The 20,676-nt window shown below is 34.5% G+C and overlaps 1 protein-coding gene across 2 annotated transcripts; it reads left to right on the forward strand.

Moving 5' to 3' along the window:
• LOC109333210 lies at window positions 12,712-19,255 on the forward strand. Of its 2 annotated transcripts, none has more exons than XM_019568562.1 (7): window positions 12,712-12,995; window positions 13,365-13,507; window positions 13,735-13,772; window positions 13,865-14,433; window positions 15,207-15,293; window positions 17,895-17,957; window positions 18,830-19,227. In XM_019568562.1, exons 1-7 carry the CDS (start codon window positions 12,942-12,944, stop codon window positions 18,890-18,892), a joined length of 1,017 nt encoding a protein of 338 aa, XP_019424107.1. In that variant the 5' UTR covers window positions 12,712-12,941; the 3' UTR covers window positions 18,893-19,227. The 2 variants fall into 2 exon arrangements, with proteins under 2 accessions (XP_019424107.1, XP_019424106.1); XM_019568561.1 differs by having other exon boundaries at window positions 12,714-12,995; window positions 13,735-13,775; window positions 18,830-19,255.

Consider the following 20,676-nt stretch of genomic DNA (forward strand, 5'->3'; position numbering starts at 1 on the left):
AAGTGTAGGAAAGTTGTGAGAAAAGTGTGAAAGAGTTGTTCAAAGAGTTGTTTTCATTGTGAGTTCTAATGCCTTTAAATAGGCTTCCAATAAGCCATTGTGCCTTTATGAAAGAGTAGAAATTGTTTGGAATGAAGGCATTTCATTTGGGATGAAAACTCTTGAGTTTCAAATCTGATGTAACAACTCTCAGTAACCGATTACAGCATTGAGTAATGGATTACTCAAGTATTCTGTCCAACACTGAATAAAATTCACTTATAGTAATCGATACTCAAATTTGAGTAATCGGTTACTCTAATTCAAATATTGTTGGATGAATGATTCTCACTCATGTAATCTGTTACTCAAATTTAAGTAACATGTTACACAATATTTTGAAAAGTGTTTTTATTTAAAACTTAAAGTGTTTCAATTTCTTTTAAAATATTTTGAGCATTACTACTGTAGTATATTAAAGAGTATATGATAGAAATACTTATTTAGGCTTAGACTAATTTTCTTGAAGCTTTAATCTTCTTGGTCTTCATAAGTAATCTTCCTTTTCTTCTTTTTGGTGATGTTGGTGTTTTCATCAAAACTTTGTCAAAATCAGGAGCAAAGATCTTCTTCATAAACTCCATGTAAAAAAAGCACAAAGGAAAACAAATAATAGGTTCCCTAGGTTTTCAGGTATTTTAGGAAGGAAAATGAATGCTCATGCCTAGGATTTCAGGTTCCCTATGAGAGTGTTTTCAATTTTTTATTTTTATTAATTTTATTTAAAAAAATTATTTGCCAACAACCCTAGAATCGGACTAAGTTGTATGAATAGTAAATGTCTGAATTCAAAAAACCAATTGATAAAAATTTATTACAAGTATTGTGTCAAATTTAAGTAATGAAATGGATAAAAATTTGAAATTACATACAATCTGTGATTGGTTAATAAAAAATGCATTAAATTATTATATTCATAATTGATTTATTTGTTAGACAAGATATTAAGTTTTACTAACTTCACTGAAAAATGCATTAAGTTACTCCCTTTTTTAGATTTTTCTAAATTTTACCAACTTTATGATATACATGGAGTATATGACATTTATTTAATAATATAAAGTTTTTGAAGTCTGCTCCTGAAGACTTATGACGATTGATTTTAAAATTTATACAAATCCTGCATAGTGATAATACATACATTACCATGAATCCTTAATTTATCTAAAAGTAAGATATATAAATATCAGTGAATTAGGTTATAAACCCCAAGTTTGAAATTTTCATCTCTTCCTTCAACGCAAAAACACACACATCAATCATCATGTCTTCACTCCTCTTCCTCTCATCATCATTAGTATCTCACTTTCATTATCACCACTGCATCTTTTACATCCCACCAACCGCACCAAACCCATCATTCTCTAACCTAATAGAAACCAAAACAAGATCAATAAACAAGAAGAAGGAATCAATAGAGAAAGGTTAGAAGACTTAGAAGATGTCTTCTCTGAAGAAGAAGAAACCCTACCTTGATTCAGTTCAAGGCTCATCTTCTTCTTTATAGCTTCTCATCTCGGGGAATTGAAGCTTTATGGTCCGAATCTAATTGTTTGTTAGATCAAGCAAATTTACCTATATACTATAGTCTATAATTCTATTATATCATCCTGCACCTTTCTCTATATATATATGGGTTATTTTTCATCTTTCTCAGCTTTGGTTTGATTAAATTAAGTGATTAAAAATTATATATGGACTTGATATTCTATACATATAGATAGAGTGGTAAGTGGTTTTCGAGCAAATTTAATATGATATTTGTTGCTTCAGTTTAAGTTTTTTAATACAGTTGAGTGTATAGATCTGGATTTCCATATCTATGTATGACAATAAATGTTACCTATGAAGAATAAATGTTGGATTGTTCAAAACTATGTAATTCTATGTACAATAGACTTTAATGTGCATGCCCTTAAGCATATTCATGTCTGTTTTGTTCCTTTCTTCTAGTAGGTTTTTATTTTCTTATGTTTTAATATTCTTTTCTTTTTTGGGTGTTGACATTTTTTTTTCTTCTGAAAAAGAAGTAGCTACACAGGACTTATTTCTTCGAAGAAATATAGGTAACTAAGTTTCATATGCACATTAGGAAAAATTTAATTCTTTATCAATAAATATGCATGCTTTCAGCTGCTGAATTCCATTTCATGACTTTAACTTCTCATCTCAAGATCCGATGAGCTTAAAATTAAGGCAATGATGTTTTTTTCGTATTCAAATTCCCATAACAGAAGATACCTTCTACATTTTTGTTAACCCAGCCATTTACGTACTTAAATCTGTTAGATTTGTATAGAAAACATTAGAATTTTCAATAAGGATTCTTTCTCCGATTGCACCGTGATTTAATTAATTAACTAATACAATATAAAACCTCCCGTCATGGCATTGTTTTCTTATTTATTGGGTTCAAATTCATCCCACTCCATTATTTGCCCAAGTATATATGATTCTCATTAGATGCCACAGTATAAAGTTTTCCTTTTTGTATAGCTGCCAAATTTGTCGTTTGAAATTCAGCTAGCATGGATTGCATGTTCGATACTAGACTTTTATGGTCTAATTGAGAGATGAGTTTTGGAAGAGAATGAATGAAAATGGAAGACTTTTGAGTCATCTCAATAGTGTATTTGATAGTTCTCAAGTCTTTCATTTTCCTCTTTAACTCGCAAACAGACCCTTAATCAATTATATATAGGAGTAATATCAAGTGTGTGATAACTTGACAAGGCTTAATCTCAACCAAGCTTTAATTTTTTAAATTCACATGCATGTGTTGGATCATACTGCGATCGTGGAGCCTCCAACTACTGAGAAGTTTCATTGTTACTCGGGTATAAAAAGGGTGGAGAGTCACAAGTGTGACTCTCCAATCTTAATTATGACATTAGTTTCATGATCATTTCCATTTATAAACTTCTTCAACTCATCCCCTCATATCCGTGAGACTTCACACTTGAATAAACCCTATAATTTTCGTCTCAAGTGTGGGTACTACACACTTTCCGATCCGCTCCCTTTAAGTTCACCATGTCTGATACCACTTGTTGGACTAGACTGCGAACGAGAAGTTTCATTGTTACTGGATATGGAAAGAGTGAAGAGTCACAAGTGAAATACTATGTCTTGAACCAAATAGTTAAAACATTAGTTACATGTGTCTTTTCCACTTATAAATTTTTACACTTCTCCCACATATTCAATATGTAACTCCACACTTTAATAAACCTAACATATTTTCATTGATGCGGGACATGATTTGGGTAATAGATCTCTATTCATTTAATTTAGCTTAATTAGTATATATAATAATAATAATGAGATCCTCTCTAATAGAATAATATTGTTGTTATGGTTGAATGATTAGTTATAAAATTGTCACGATAAAACTGAATTAGTTTAAGTGCCATGGTTCAATTTCAACACCTATATATAATCATCTTTTGTATATCTTTCATTTCAACATTTCATTAATAAAATATATTTCATTTCTTTACTTTACTCTTCTTCTCTTCTCTCTCACTCACGATTCATTTCATCTTCCTTTCCTCCGGCTTCTCTCTTTTACATGGTATCACGCCATGGCTACCAACACCAACACCACGTACATTGGGACTTCTCCTTCGATTTCACCTTCCGCTGCCTCACCGCTTCAAGCAGCGTCTTCACCGTTGATCATTCCTCTACCTTCGATGAAGCTCATTAAGAAAAATTATCTGGTATGGAGACACTTCATGCTTGCCACATTAACCTCTAATCGATACATTTTGGGAACAGAAATTCCACATCGATTTCTTAATGATGATGACAGACTCAACAATCGCTTAAATCCTGCATATCTACGCTGGGAGGAAGTTGATCAAATAGTTTTCTCGTGGATTCTTAACTCGTTTCTCGAAAGCCTTCAACCGCGAGTCGTAGGATGTGTTCACTTCTGGCAAATGTGGGAGGAGTTAGATGCATTCTGCAACTCTCAAACAAAAGCTTGGAGTCGACAATTGCGTTCTCAACTCCGTTCTATATCACAAGGTTCGTGTTCTATTTCAGACTACTTCACAAAAATTAAAGGATTAGTTGATGCTCTAATCTTCATCGGAACTCTGATTTCTTCATCTGAACATATTGATTACATACTTGATGGATTAAATGAAGAATATCAACTGGTGATAACTTCAATTGAAAGTCAAATGGATTTACCAACTGTTCATAACCTAGAATCATTCCTATTGACTTTTGAATCAAGACTTGAAAAGAACAAAACGAAAGCTATCTCATATGCTCTTTTAGTGAATGTTGCCTCTGATTCACCGATCTCTTCTACTCCGGTTTCATCACATTTAAGATCTCTAATGTCTCATCCATCGACTTACTCTCCTAAATCTGAAACGCAACATCCAAATATGGGTGGTTATGGTAATTTCAGCAGCTTTCGTGGAGGAAGAGTTGTCGCGGTGGCTATAGAGGTCATGGTGGTCATCGTGGTGGTAGGTCTCATCGTGGTAGTACTTCTCTGTTCTATGTCTATTGTAACTGTCATGGTCATGATGTGGCAACTTGCTTTTATGCGCTGCCTAACTTTGGAGGGATGCTATCTTACGCCACTCCAGCTGGCCAACACATGCACCACATGGCGTTTAGATATGAGATACGTCATCCCTCATTTCACTCATTTCAGAACACACATGGACCATACAAGTACCCGACCCATTTCTATCCGGATTATCCTCTTGATTTTTAGTCAGGGAATGATGGACAGTATGGACCCTCTTATGCGAGGAACTTTCTACTTGGGCCTGGCCCAACTCACAATCAACACTCATACTATCATCACTATCCTATGTCAGCTCATGTTGCCAACAGAGAACAAGCTTCTCATTATCCTTCACGTGACTCCAAACCGGTAACATGGTATCCAGACTCTGGAGCTACTAATCATCTCACAGCTGATGCATCACTTGTTCATGAACCTATTAAAATCTTTGGTCATGAACAAATCTACATGGGTAATGGTAGTGGTATTTCTATTAAATCTGTTGGAAATTCTCACTTCACTTCTTCTCTAAATTCTACTGTGTCGTTATCTCTTAATAACTTGTTTTCTGTTCTTTCAATTACCAAAAACCTCTTAAGTGTATCCCAATTCACAAAAGACAATTCATGTTATTTTGAATTTCATCCTAATACTTATTTTTTCAAATCACAGGTTACTAATGAACTTCTTATTCATGGTTTTCTTACTAAGGAGGGTCTCTATGCCTTCTGTGGTCTTCTTCCCAACTCCACTAGTTGTCTGCCATATACTTTTACTCATACTACAGATTGTACTAGTTTGACTATCTCAAATTCTTGTAATAAAACTAGTTTACATTCCTTATGGCATTATAGGTTAGGTCATCCTCATTTCACAGTTGTAAAGGATGTCTTGAAACTGTGTAAGATTTCTTCTGTTAATAAAACTAATTCTGAATTCTACAATTCATGTTGTGTTGGTAAAGCTCATAGAATTCATGCTCCTAGATCTACAACTATTTACAATGCCTGTTTTGAGTTAGTCTATATTGATCTTTGGGGTCCTGCACCTGTGTATTTTGTCACATGGTTTAGATATTATTTTTTCATTGTGGATGCTTACACTAAGCACACATGGATATTCTTGTTAAAACAGAAATCTAAAACACTATCAGTGTTCAGTATTTTCTGAAATTTGTTCATACTCAGTTCAAAACCACTATTAAAAGTGTTCAAAGCGATTATGGTGGGGAGTTTAGGCCGTTTAGTGCTTTTCTTAAAATTGTTGCGATTATACATAGGATTTATTGTCCTCACACACATCATCAACATGGTACTGTTGAGAGAAAACATATGCATATAGTTGAAACTGGTTTAACCTTGCTCTCTCATGCCCAATTACCTATGAGTTATTGGGATCATGCCTTTATAACTGCAATATTTCTCATAAATAGACTTCCTACCATTACTCTTCAAAATAACTCTCCCTATCAACTTCTATTTGGTCACTCACCTGATTACAATTTTCTCAAAGTATTCATGTGTGCTTGTTTCCCTTTGCTTAGACCATTCAACAAGCATAAACTTGATCCTAGGAGCTCTAAGTGCACTTTTCTTGGCTATTCCCTAAATCACAAATGGTACAAGTGTCTTTCCAAAGATGGAAAAATTTATATATCAAAGGATGTTATTTTCAATGAGTCTAAATTCCCCTTTGCCAATCCCTCTCACATTCCAAACTCTACACCTCAACACACTAACATCTCTACTCTGTTTGTCATCTGTCATAATTCTCCTCTTTACTCTATTGTCTCTACTTCTTCTCATGTTCCTCATTCTACTCCTTATTGTGTTCCTCATATTGTGTCACCAAATCAGCCTTCTACTACACAAGCATCTTCCCCTTCATTACCTATTACCCTATCATCATCTCCTGATATACCTGCATCAGCTCATTCACCATATGTTCCTTCATCTTTTTCCGATGTTGAGGTTGCTCCTACACTTTCTACTCATCCTATGCAAACCAGATCTAAATATGGTATCTATAAACCAAAATTTCCAAGTGTCCAACTCGCTCAATATGAACCTACTAGTGCTAAAGTTGCTCTCACTGAACCTCTCTAGCAGAAGGCAATGCAAGCTGAATATGATGTTATTATGGCTCTCAACACTTGGACATTGGTTCCCCTTCCTCCTCTCAAACATGCCATTGGGTGCAAATGGGTCTTTCGGATAAAAAAAATCCAAATGGATCTATTAATAAGTACAAGGCTAGATTGGTGGCAAAGGGCTTTCATCAAAAAACAAGGGATTGATTATAATGAGACCTTTTCTCCTATTGGTAAACATGTCACCATTAGAATCTTGTTGACCTTGGCTGTTACACATCATAAGACAATTGAGCAACTAGATGTTAACAATGCGTTTCTCAATCGTTTCTTAAACGAAGAGGTATATATGGCTCAGCCTATTGGATTCTAAAGCAGTGACAAGACTCTAGTGTGCAAATTAAATAAAGCTATCTATGGTCTTAAACAAGCTCCTAGGCAATGGTTTAAAAGATTGAAAAGCTCTCTCATCAAACATGGTTTTCAAGTCAGCAAGAGTAATAACTCTCTCTTCTTTCAAACCTCTAAGAAACATCAACTTTTTGTTTTGGATATGTGGATGATATCATTGTCAGAGGATCACCAACTCATCATGTTCACCAAGTCATTAAGGATCTTAGTAGCACATTTGCCTTAAAACAATTAGGTCCTATGGATTATTTTTTAGGCATTGAGGTCAAACACAGGAAAGATGGTTCTCTATTTGTATCTCAGTCTAAGTACATTAAAGACTTAGTTGACAGAGCCAATATTTCCTCTGCTAAAGCCAACAATACACCAATGGCTAGTAATTGCAAGTTAACTAAGCATGATATTGATTACTTTGAAGATCCTACATTTTATAGGTCCATAGTAGGAGCATTACAATATGCCACTATTACTAGACCAAATATTACTTATAGTGTGAATAAGGTGTGTCAATTCTTAGACAAACCTTTAAATTCTCACTGGACAGTAGTGAAACGAATACTAAGGTACCTTCAAGGCATACTGTGATGCAGATTGGGCCTCTGACAACCTACTAGTGCTAAAGTTGCTCTCACTGAACCTCTCTAGCAGAAGGCAATGCAAGCTGAATATGATGTTATTATGGCTCTCAACACTTGGACATTGGTTCCCCTTCCTCCTCTCAAACATGCCATTGGGTGCAAATGGGTCTTTCGGATAAAAAAAATCCAAATGGATCTATTAATAAGTACAAGGCTAGATTGGTGGCAAAGGGCTTTCATCAAAAAACAAGGGATTGATTATAATGAGACCTTTTCTCCTATTGGTAAACATGTCACCATTAGAATCTTGTTGACCTTGGCTGTTACACATCATAAGACAATTGAGCAACTAGATGTTAACAATGCGTTTCTCAATCGTTTCTTAAACGAAGAGGTATATATGGCTCAGCCTATTGGATTCTAAAGCAGTGACAAGACTCTAGTGTGCAAATTAAATAAAGCTATCTATGGTCTTAAACAAGCTCCTAGGCAATGGTTTAAAAGATTGAAAAGCTCTCTCATCAAACATGGTTTTCAAGTCAGCAAGAGTAATAACTCTCTCTTCTTTCAAACCTCTAAGAAACATCAACTTTTTGTTTTGGATATGTGGATGATATCATTGTCAGAGGATCACCAACTCATCATGTTCACCAAGTCATTAAGGATCTTAGTAGCACATTTGCCTTAAAACAATTAGGTCCTATGGATTATTTTTTAGGCATTGAGGTCAAACACAGGAAAGATGGTTCTCTATTTGTATCTCAGTCTAAGTACATTAAAGACTTAGTTGACAGAGCCAATATTTCCTCTGCTAAAGCCAACAATACACCAATGGCTAGTAATTGCAAGTTAACTAAGCATGATATTGATTACTTTGAAGATCCTACATTTTATAGGTCCATAGTAGGAGCATTACAATATGCCACTATTACTAGACCAAATATTACTTATAGTGTGAATAAGGTGTGTCAATTCTTAGACAAACCTTTAAATTCTCACTGGACAGTAGTGAAACGAATACTAAGGTACCTTCAAGGCATACTGTGATGCAGATTGGGCCTCTGACATTGATGATAGAAAATCTACATCTGGTGCATGCTTATATCTTGGTCCTAATCTTGTTACATGGTGGTCCAAAAAACAGAACAATATTTCAAGATCAAGCACTGAAGCTGAATATAAGAGTCTTGCTTTGGCTTCTCAAGAGTTAATATGGATAGAATCACTTCTTAAAGAAATCAAAGTTCCCTTCAACACTCCTTATATACTCTGTGACAATCTAAGTACAATGGTTATGTCTCATAATCTTGTTCTACATAGCGTAACTAAACACATAGAGCTAGATTTATATTTTGTAAGGGACAAAATCCAAAACAAGATCCTTATTGTGAAGCACATACCATCTAAATTCCAGACTGTTGATGTTTTGACTAAACCACTTCCTAACAATCAGTTCATAACTCTTAGAAATCAACCCAGGGTCCAAGATCATCACAAAGGAATTTGGTTAGTCTATGCACTCTCAGCTTCAAGGGGGTATAATAGAATAATATTGTTGTTATGGTTGAATGATTAGTTATAAAGTTATTAGGATAAAACTGAATCAGTTTAAGTGTTATGGTTCAGTTTCAACACCTATATATAATCATCTTCTCTACATCTTTCATTTCAACATTTCATTAATAAAGTACATTTCATTTCTTTACTTTACTCTTCTTCTTTTCTCTCTCACTCACGATTCATTCCATCTTCCTTTCCTCTGGCTTCTCTCTTTTACACTCTCGAATATTAGAATGCAACGTGTAAGTTGATTTGAAGATTTATAATTTGTTTAAAAGTAATTTAAAATCTAAACCCTTAAATTTTTTATAATGACACATGTCTCTGAATTGAGTGAGCAGACCATAAATAATGTTCAGGCCACAAAGGCAAATGAATAGCATTAACGAGTAAGAAGGAACACAAATATCAATTAGGTATTTTCTTCATGTGCACCATTGGTTTGCTTTGTCTCATGCAATGCATCATCTTCCATTATGATAGCAAATTATTTCATACTTATGAAATTTTAATATATTATGTTTCTACTTTTCAATTAACCAATATTTGGACCGTACACATCAACAACAAATACTTATATCAAAATTAAATATTAATCATAATATAAATTCTCATCTTGATCACACCATTAACAGTATCATAAGTGATTTGCCTAGAGACAACATACTCAACACAAATACAATGTTCAATCAAAGCATGGCCATGAGCATTGATAATGCTATGCTAGCCAAGACCGATGATGATGTGCTCAGCCTCAACTGGGATATGCCTATGGAAGGAGCAGCCAGGCCTGGATCAAATTTGGATCATAATTTGTTCTTGACAGATTCTGATCATATGCATCAGATACACTAGTGCCAAGCCAAGGTGTATCAGCGCCAGCGGATCAGCACCGGGCCAGGGCACATCTAGGCACACATCTACATCAAGCTATGCACCAAGACAAGGCAACCCATAGCACACATCGAATCAAGTTCCAGGCAGAGCATCAACCAAACACTGTGGCCATGATTCAAGGCTTAGGTCTAGTGGGCTTTCTATTACTTGCAGCCCAAGTTATCATTATATTTGTAACTTTTATCATGTTTAACACATGTAAAACGTGCTAATTAAGTTAGTTAGTTTGTTAGCCAAGTTGTTAATGGTTCTCCTGCTTATAAATTCTAGAGAATCAAGCTTGTTTAAATCTCAACTCAATTTATAATAAAAAGGATATATTTTAATATTATTCTATGTTCTCTTTTGTTCTCAATTCTTCAATAAAGAAGCTCCATTCTTTCTTCCTTCATTCATCTTTTCTTTGAACTTAGCTCACAAAAAATTGTTAGTACTCATCATCCACTCTATACTTCTCAATGATTTCAAATTTGAATTTGTGATTGGAATTACAACTATGACCAATTGAAATTTTCACATTTATATCATCATTACAATTATAGTGGCATGAGAAATATTTGTCAACACTTTTCCAAAATTGTAGTAAATAAAACTTTAATTATGACCTCAATTTGAACTACCTATTCTTGTTCTTTATTATTAACTAATATTCAAAATATATGTCATGTGAGTAAAGTGTGATTTGGCCTCAACTCCATAAATTAAATCTTCTATACCAATTATTCTATATCATTATCTTCTATCACTAATAATAAATAATCACCTTATTAAAAAAAGTAAGTTGGGATGAAAACCAAATTATATGAATTTTTAATGTGATGTGTCTCATTGGTGGCAAAAGAAATGATACATGATTCCAACCTACTTAAGCTATAAAATCATGTGTTGGATATCATGGCCCACATGCATGTGACAAGTAATGGAGGGTCATGCATGCATTATATACAACTCTCATACCCACCCTCCAAAAGCCCACACGAATGGTGTAAATTTTAAGGACCAAAATCAATATTCATTTTTAGGTAGTTAAATAGGAAATGCCCAAACTACTAACATCTCTTACATGTTAGACTTGATGTTTAATTTAAGTTTGAGGTAACTTATTTCCACTTCCAATCACAAGATATGAATTGTGAATGTATTACAAGATATGGGGCTTCCTATGACATTTAAGGATAATTTTTTTAAAAGGTCTATAATTCACTTATAGCAACAAAATGGAAATTAATTAATAATAGTGTACAATTGACATACATATATTAAATAATATATAGTGCCAAATTTCACTTTCAAAGTATACACATTAGACTTAGATTGACTAGATTCGGCCCAATAATAGGTTGACCCATTTCGGCTCACACGAATTAGTAGGCTTATTTCATATTACATGAATTAACAAAGTCTAATAATTGTTGGATCCGTTGTGACAAGTGACAACCATTTTCCCCTGTATCACATGCTTGCTTTTTTAAAATTGTATTTGATTTTGTGTGACCAACTGAATCAATTAGGTATTTGTTTAAAAATTAACTTGCTATTTAGTCTATAAACTTTGTTTGTGAGTCAAAAGAGTCCACCATGAGGTAAATTTTTTAGCTCGTCACATAAACTAGTTAAACTTGAGCCTAATACAATTTGTAAGTTAGGTTTATGAACTGGCTCCATTGTATATATGTATGCATATATACATATATGTGTATGTATATATGTATTAAGGTAGAAAATCTTAATTTCATATATATTAAATAAATAATCACCATTTGACATGACAAACTAAATCAATCGAGTTAACGAGTTGAACTAAATATTTGTCAAACTCTTGATGAACCAAATCAATTCGAGCTGACGAGTCGAATTGATAGCTCAAGAACTTCAATCAAGCCAAATTCAAGTTGGAAACATATTTCGTTTCAAACTTGAGGCAAACAAATCATTATCAAACTGAACATAACTAAGCTCAAATTCAACTTGGTTCAGCTTATTTTCAACTTTAATGTCAATAGACAAAATATTTAATTATTCAATTATCTATATTTAACTTATAAAAGGAACATATTCATCACCCTTATCTTTTCCTAATTTAGCATTGCATAGGATACTCTAAGATATTTGGTACCATAATAAATGTCAACATGATTTTCCTCCATCAACAAACTAAAAGTGTAAAACAAGGCTTGACATTATTGTACATAACCAACTTTTTTTGTTGTACTTCTCTTGATTTTTTGTTTTACTACTTTATGATTTTTTATGATTCACTATCGTCTTTCAAGAATCTTGCTCCTCCCTAAAAATGTTATGGAATAACATATAGCTCAAAAATCAAGAACACACTATTGAACTAGCATTAACGAAATCAAATAAGAAATCCAACTCCAATCTATAAACTAGCACTCATTACATCCTAAAGAGTTAACTCAATTGATTAAGTCGCAAGATATCAAATGTGTGTGGAGTGCACTCTCACTAGTGACTAATTAGAACTAGAGCGGGCTTGTCAAAGCCCAAATGATAAAATCACGAGAGAAAAAAACAAATATTAAGAAGGGTTGGTCCCACCATCAGCATAGTCCTCTAATCAAACGGTGCTGGTTCAATCACAGGACTCCCATTTCGGACATCTCCCATTGACATTTTCTACCCTAAACAAAAGCACCGCGCGCTTCATTTCCCTCTCCAATCCGAATCCTGAACTCCAAGATTAGGGTTAGGTTTCGGTTTTGATTTACTCTTCGGATTTCTCTGTCGATTCCGTTGATGCCTTGCATTCTCCATTGATTCAGCTGAAGATTTTTTTTGTCAAATTCGTAGTTTTAGGGTTTGAGTTATCGATATGTCTGATGCTTCGAGGGGTAGAGTAACCATTACTCTTGGGCGTAGTGGTCAGGTAATTTGAAATATTTTTTAATTCAAAATTGATTTTATTGATAATTCCTTATTCGGTATTTGTTTCTGCTACTTTAATCATGTTTAACTTGATATTTTTTGGAACTGACGTGTTTATATTTGCTTGATCGAATAATGATTTTGAAAGGTCAGAATAAATCATCACTGGAGATAGTAAAATTGACGTTTTTTGGTTTCTGTTTGTTTGCCATGAAATATACATGATGAATAATTGTTATTTTCTCTTGTTGTTAGCATCAGGGATGCAAAATGGTTTTTTGTAGCTGTCCAAATACCCCCCCCCCCTATATATATTGAATGCATTATTTGGGTTCATTTCAATAACCTGCTATTGTGCATTTGAGTTTAGGTTGTGAAAAGGGATGTATCTGGTGCAGATGTTTCTTTCTCTTCTCTTCCCTCATCTGGGACCAAGCGGTCTATAAGAGATAGAATCGGAAATAACACAGACAGTTCCATGTTGCATGGAAATGGGCTCAGCACCAATAAACGGTGCGTTTTTTTGTTTCTTTAGTTTTATAAATACTACAGTGTGCAGCATAGTGATGTATATGTTTGTGATATTTTCCTAGTATATTGTCTGTTTGTTCAGAAAATCACCCATGATTAGTTTATGGACTCTGTAACGGTTAGGGATAAAGGCGGAATAGACTGCATGTTATTCTGTATGATCTAATTAAGTTAGTTCTCATGAATTATATTGTTCATATTGTCTGCAGACATCGAGGAGACATTAGCGTTCAGAATAGGCTGGACGGTTGTAAGCTCCCTGAGCAGTGAATTTACCCCTGCATCTCTATGTTGCTTAATGTTTCAATATTTCTAATCCTGTTTCCCTAATTTACTTAGATGAGCGTATTGGAAAAGATGACCTCCGATTGAAGCTCATGCAAAAAAGTGCGTCTAGGCGGGGTGAGAGTAATGGCGATAAGGGGCACATGGACCTCCGTGAAAAACTTTCAAAGCCAACTCATCCGATGAAAACCATTTTTGATCGAAAGCAGATTGTGCCTGAACCAAGGGAAACAAGCATGTTGAGGCAAATCTCCTCCGCTAGAAGTTCAAATGATGTAATGCGAATGGAATCCATGAGGAGCTCATACTCTCCTTGGACATTGGATCATATCAGGCGAAAATCACCAGATGAGTTTGCAAATACTTCTAGGGGCATTTCACCCCAAAGAAATGTTGAAGACCTACAGAGAAGGCCATTAAATAGGACATATGATGGTGTTAGATCCGTTCCATATGCAGCTAGGGATGTTCTTGAAACTTCAAGGCCTCCAAGCTCTGCATCTGCACCTTTCATGTCACGCTCTACAATGTCCACATTGCCTCCAGTAACTGCTAAACCTGTACAATCTCATCCTGGCCAACTTCCTCCCTCAAGCAGTGTTGCACAGAGGGCTCCATACATGGTGAATATTACTGGCCTTCTGACCTCCATATCCCCCTTTTCTCTGACTCTGCTCTTTGGTTTATGTTGGAGAAACTTTCTCATGATCATTTGATGGATATCTCAATTGATTCTGTTATATGCCCTTTTGGCTATTCTTCTATCAGTTTGCTCAAATGATTAGCAAGTAGTGATATGCATCTTACATTTGGCACCACTAGTAAATGGTTAAATGAGTAATATGTGATGGTTGAGAAAACATGGCGCAATATTTATTAAATGGATGTGTTAGAATTAAGCAAATGCTATAATACCCTTATTTCAAATTCAAAAAACCCTACTTTGATCCATTTACATTATTTAACATCCTTAATTTATGGTGAAGGTGTGTATACTAGAAATATACTCATTTAGCAAAAGTATATTAAACGAGACATTGAATTGGATATTTCTGACATTTAAAAGTCATTGTTTATTTGATGTTTGTGCCTGTCTGGTTTTTTCTTATTTTCAAACTCTGCTCTATGTGTGTGCTGAAAGGTTGGCATCTTTTTATATGATTATGCTGGTATTGATATACACGAGTTAGTATGGTAACTGGACATCCAGAATTCTGAATTGCTGGAAGTTTATGTAAATTGCTGACTTGCTGTTATGGTTATTGTCGGTCTCTATGATCTGATCTTGGAAGGTTGTGATATAAATCTGAGGCACAAGAATTTTCACTTGTAAATACTCCGAATAGATAATCTATAATGTTCATCCTGATATGTGGTTTTGTTGGTTATCATATAGGGTGTTGAACAGCAACCCCAAACTGTTGATGGCCTGTTAAATGCACTGGGACTGGGAAAATATGCCATTACCTTTAAGGCTGAGGAAGTATGTATCTCATTTATTTTTGTGCAAATTATTAATTATATTATTCTGGCATTTTGTAAGATATATGGATTTGTGTTGTTATTTGTCCAATGAAATGTCAAGATAATTGACTCAGTTTTAAGAGTGCTTTGCCACTTGACTTAATTTTTTTGTTTATTGCCTCTGATAGTTTGGTTTATTTTAATGTTGGACAATGTTGCACTCCTGAAAACTTGCCCCTTAAAAGATTGCCTTTTATTCTCCTACAATGATTCATAAACTTTTTCCTAGAAACAGTCTCTCTGCTTGCAGGGTTAAGGCTGCATAAATCTACCCTCCCCATACCTCACTAGGTTGGAGCCTCATGCACTGAGACCAACATAATGATTCATAAGTTTTTACTCCAATTGACATTTTGGAAGTTCCAAGTGATTATTTTTGTTGAGTTCTCAAGTGTTCACGTCTTATGACGCAAACAATAAAACCTTTCTCATTAGGCGGGGTTGGCTACATAGATCATGTCTTATAAACTAGGTCTTTAGAAATATCATTTAAATCTAAATATTTTTTAATGGTTTCACCTGTAGTTCTTGGTCTCCCTACTCTTCTTACTAGTGCTTCTGTGATCTTCTCACATGGCCAAACCACCGAAAGCGAGATTTAAGCATCCAGTGCTACTCACACTTTCTCTCTAATGCATTCATTCTTAATCCTATCTTGTCTTGAATGTTTACTCATCTAACAAAACATCCTTATCACTACAACATTGAGTTTATGCTCTTGTTTCCTTTTGACCCTCCAACATTTGGCACCATACAACATTTTTGGCCTTGTAGTTACCCCAACTAGTGGGACTAAGACTTGGTTGTTGTTGTTGTTATTGTTATTGTTGTATAGTTAGTTTGTTAAATTTTTCCTGTAACCTTGAGTGACACATTTTTATCAGAAGTAACATCTGAAACACTCCTTCCATTCATCCACTCAGCTTAAATTCCACGCCTCTATTCCTCAGCCATTTTGTATGATAAGTCCATGATACCTCATGTGACTTTTAGTCTGTTACGATCTCCGATTTTCACCTCTAATATAGTATTGCTATGGTTCTAAATTTAAATTATACATGCTCGAAGCCATATGCTTTGTGACACTGACTCTTGGGTATGCTCATTTAAGCACATCGAAGAGCAGCCTATAATGATAGGGACTCATACTCTCATAGTTAATCTTTGGTATGGTTCTATAGTTCTAGAAAAATTATCTATGATCCCACCATGTTAACTTAAAACTATTTTAACCCTATCATACATATCTTTGATTTCACTAAAATAGGTGATACATACTTTTTTTATTCCAAAGGCTTCCACAAGACACCTCTGAGTACTTTTTTATAGGTCTTTTCTAAATTGATGAAAACTATGCGAGTCTTTTTGTTTCATCCAATACCTATCCATCAATCTTCGAAGGTATATAGCTTCCATGGTTGAACCAAATTGGTTACCTTAAATATGAGTCTCGTCCTCTTTTTTCTTAATCTCCATTCAATTACTCTTTCCTATAGCTTCATAGCATTGCTTGTGACCTTAACCCTTTGCAATTAGCATCCTTTTGTATATCTCCCTTGTTTTTATTAATAGGATCGAAGTGTTTCTCCATTTATATCATATTTTTCTAAACCTCAATCATCTCGTTATCTCTTTTGACAACTTTATGTGCTAGGTTACCCCTTTATCTCCTAGGAACTTCTATACCACAATAGCTATATTATCTGTTCCCCAACCTCTTCATCCATTCTAAGTGCATTTTGCTTGGTCCAAGTCTCTGTCTGTCCCTACCTTTAGCAAGCTTAGAAATATTCCTTTCCTCAATTTTGGTTCCAAAAGATTGGTATATCCCGCCAAACTCCTTTGCAGCATCTTGCGCATCACCTTCTTATTATCTTCCTTTTATTTTTCCCAATTCTCATCATTTTTACACTGGTCAAGATTTAAAACTCCCTTTTAACCTGAACAGCTTAACCTTATTGAGTAATTTTTTTGTCCCACCACCAAGATTCTTTTAACTTAGTTCCGAAGCCTCTCGATTCACCAATTGTTTCTTTTGCTACATTCCTATCCCTTTAGTCATCTCGCCCTACATATCTGTCAATTAGTCAATAGCCTCTCTTGTGCCTCTCAAATCTCTTCCCCAAAAATTCTACTCTAAAAGATAATTTCCTTCCCTTTTTTAGTCACTCGATCTTTGGGAGTCTATCTTGTTAATTTCTCTTTGCTCATCGATAACCAAAATCCCATGTTGGGTAATCAAGCTTTCTCCAGGGATGAATTTGCAATCCAGGAACAGGGTTCTATTTGATTTCCTTGTCAAAAAGAAATTAATTTGATAGCAAGAAACCACTTTTGTACATGATAAGACACTCTCATTTCCTAAACCAAGTATGAGCAAATATTATTTACCAGTAAAGAGGTATAAAGTAATTAAAAAGGGGTGTACCACTGCATAAGGTTCCCACCTAGTGGGGTCTGGAGAGGGTAGATTATTATGATTTGACACATCGTTGTTAATGTTGCTGCCATGAATTAGGTTATCTCTAATTTTGCTGTTATTACTGATATGCCCATGCAGGTGGATATGACTGCATTGAAGCAGATGGGAGAAAATGACCTCAAAGAGCTTGGAATTCCAATGGTAAGTGTAAGTGTGTGTCTTTTTATTTATGTCATATCTTCTGGTGTTATTCAAAGAGGCTTACAATTTAAATTGGATATTACACTGAATAGATGGCTTAAGGCATTGCTATATTATGTGTATTTTACTATTTCAAAGGCAATGTAGCATGACCTCAGTTAGTGGAATTGTGTTGGAGTATTTCTTGAAGCTTTGTATTGTTAGCTTTGTTTTTGCATCCATCTCCTCAGTACTAGATGCTTGCCCTGTGCCATCCATTTCCTTCCCCCTCTCTTTCCTTATGTAGCTTCTTCATTGTTGAATGTATAAGTATATGTTTGTTGATCATGTATAATAACAAAAAATAACGTGCCAGAAACCATGTAACCAAAGTTCCTTATCATGTCCTGTACCATCCATCTCCCTCTTTTCAATTCCATGAAATCAATAATTTGAAGGTAATTTTTTGTTTCAACAAATTCTCCTTGCCTTGTTTATTAGTTCACTGCTATTTCACTAGAAAATTGAATTTTACTTATCCTTGAACTTTTACCCAGTGGATGTGCTTTTTTAAATCTTAGCACTGTTTGAGAAAGTCTACCTAATATGCACATGAAAGTTCATTTCTCTTCAAGGCTAAATATATCCTGTAAATTTTGCAATCTGAACCTTATGCAAGGTTAACCTAGTTATGCTTGCTAGACTTTATTTCTTGTTCTCGTTGCTGTTTCTAATTTTTTATGCCTGTGAGATTGCTCCATTAGTAGCCTGTAACAAGAAGGGCATGATTAAGGCAACAATGTGGAAGTTTTTTTTTTCTCTTCATGTGCTTATGCTGGGCACACACCTTGATTATATGGTATTATCTGTCTAACGAGGCCGTTTGGGTGCAGGGTCCAAGGAAAAAAATTCTTCTCGCTCTGTTGCCTCCTCGTGCCAAACGTCAACAACATTGATATCTATCCTGATTGATGCAGAAACTAACATGGTTGGATCACCAGGATTTATTTTGGGTAGTGAGGGGGGTTTGATGGCTAAGCGCACATATAAGAATTTCTTGTGAGTTTAACACGCCTTGCCCATATACTATTTAGGTGTCCCATGTACTTGCTGACGCAATTTTACATTCAAAACAAGTATTGGTTAAAATTGTAGTTTGTTGGAAATATTGACCTGTACTATATTCTGTCTATACTTTCCTTTGCTGGCTGAAGAAAAAGGAAATAGAATCAATTTATCCTGAGCCAAGGTTGACAGATCTGTAACATTTGTCTAAATGTAAGTGCTTTGGATACAGCAAAGTTCTATTGTGTCAGCAAAATTCGTTTTGTTTTGTTCATCTGTTGATTTCCCCCCTTCAATCATGTACCAACTCATGTGAGGTAATGTGGATATATGTTAGATCATCCGACTGTGATAGTGGGAAGAAGTGCATTCTGATCTATTGCATCCAGCTTATGATTCAAACATATTCTTGCCATGTCTTTGGTTAGTGAGGTTCATACCAATATAGCCTCATTTCCACCTTAACAGAGGTTCAACAGTTCCTGACAAATTATACACTTTGTTTGTGATCTGCTTTTTATATTAAACTAGTCTTTTGGTAAAAGCAAATTTTAAATGGTTATAAGGATTTCAATATCATATTAATTATCCCATATATCCTTCGCTGCTTTTATTCTTTAGGTGAGTCAAATTTCTTAAATGTCTTAACTTTCATTCGCAGATGTTTACTTTCTGGTGTTTATTGCATAAAATATCCCTTTAAATCGAGTCCAAACACTTTCAACTATCATACCCTTGTTCTATCTTAGAGATTTACGTATTCTTTGGTTGGGGTGATTTTATGAAGAAAGACAAGGAAAGATGAGAAGAAAGAAGGATGAGGGAGTTTTCTTCTTACATTAGCCAAGAAATTAAGTGAGGAGTTGATTATGAAATAATGATTTTATTCTCTCTTGCTTTGTGCTTGCTCCGTAGCCTTTGTTTCTTACAAAATAGTTTTTATTTTTTAATGTGTAACTATTATTTTAAATTTTAAAATAATAGTTAAAATATATTTAAATCTCAACCTATTTTGACTAATAAGGAAAGGATACTACATGTTTTACTTGCTCACTTTATGACAGGCTAATACACCCATCCATCACATTCAATATGTTTGATGGGCGTGTTCTGTACAAGCACACATTTCAATATTGATATATTCTTTATTTCAAGGAACATTTCCCCCTTATCTTATGTGATTGCATAATTTATTCAAATATATATTTTCCTTGGTCAGTTTGGTCACTCTATAAGATCTCATAAAATATTAAAAGCCCACTATGGAACTAGATAGAATCATTCAACCCACCCACTTAGCTACCATAACCCAAGATGGCATCTTTTTATTCAACATGTTAGGATAGTGAAATGCATTGATGAAAGCAAGCCTACTTGGAATTATCCTCCTAAAGCAATAAAGCCAAATTGAATAAGCATGGAAAATAGAAAAAAGTAGTGGGAAATTGATGAGCATGAGAAATTTAATTGTGGAACAAGTCAATCAATGGAAGATCTAATTAGAGACAAGGGAATAAAACACAATCTAATGATTGCTAAATTGTCACAAAAGCATCATAGGGTGGGTCCAACAAGAACAAATGTCCAACACAAATGCTCAATTTATCCCTTTAATAATATTATTGTTGATGACCTGATTCACCTGAAAACATGTTTTTTTTTAATAAAAATATTG

The sequence above is a fragment of the Lupinus angustifolius genome, chromosome LG18, assembly GCF_001865875.1.
Source record: "Lupinus angustifolius cultivar Tanjil chromosome LG18, LupAngTanjil_v1.0, whole genome shotgun sequence".
NCBI classification, from domain to species: Eukaryota; Viridiplantae; Streptophyta; class Magnoliopsida; order Fabales; family Fabaceae; genus Lupinus; species Lupinus angustifolius.

Coding starts and splice junctions, on each gene's coding strand:
- LOC109333210 (XM_019568561.1), top strand. CDS start 12,942: ATGTCTGATGCTTCGAGGGGTAGAGTAACCATTACTCTTGGGCGTAGT. Junction 13,776..13,864: donor TCAGAATAGGCTGGACGGTT/GTAAGCTCCCTG, acceptor TAATTTACTTAG/ATGAGCGTATTGGAAAAGAT. Junction 17,958..18,829: donor AAGAGCTTGGAATTCCAATG/GTAAGTGTAAGT, acceptor GTTTGGGTGCAG/GGTCCAAGGAAAAAAATTCT.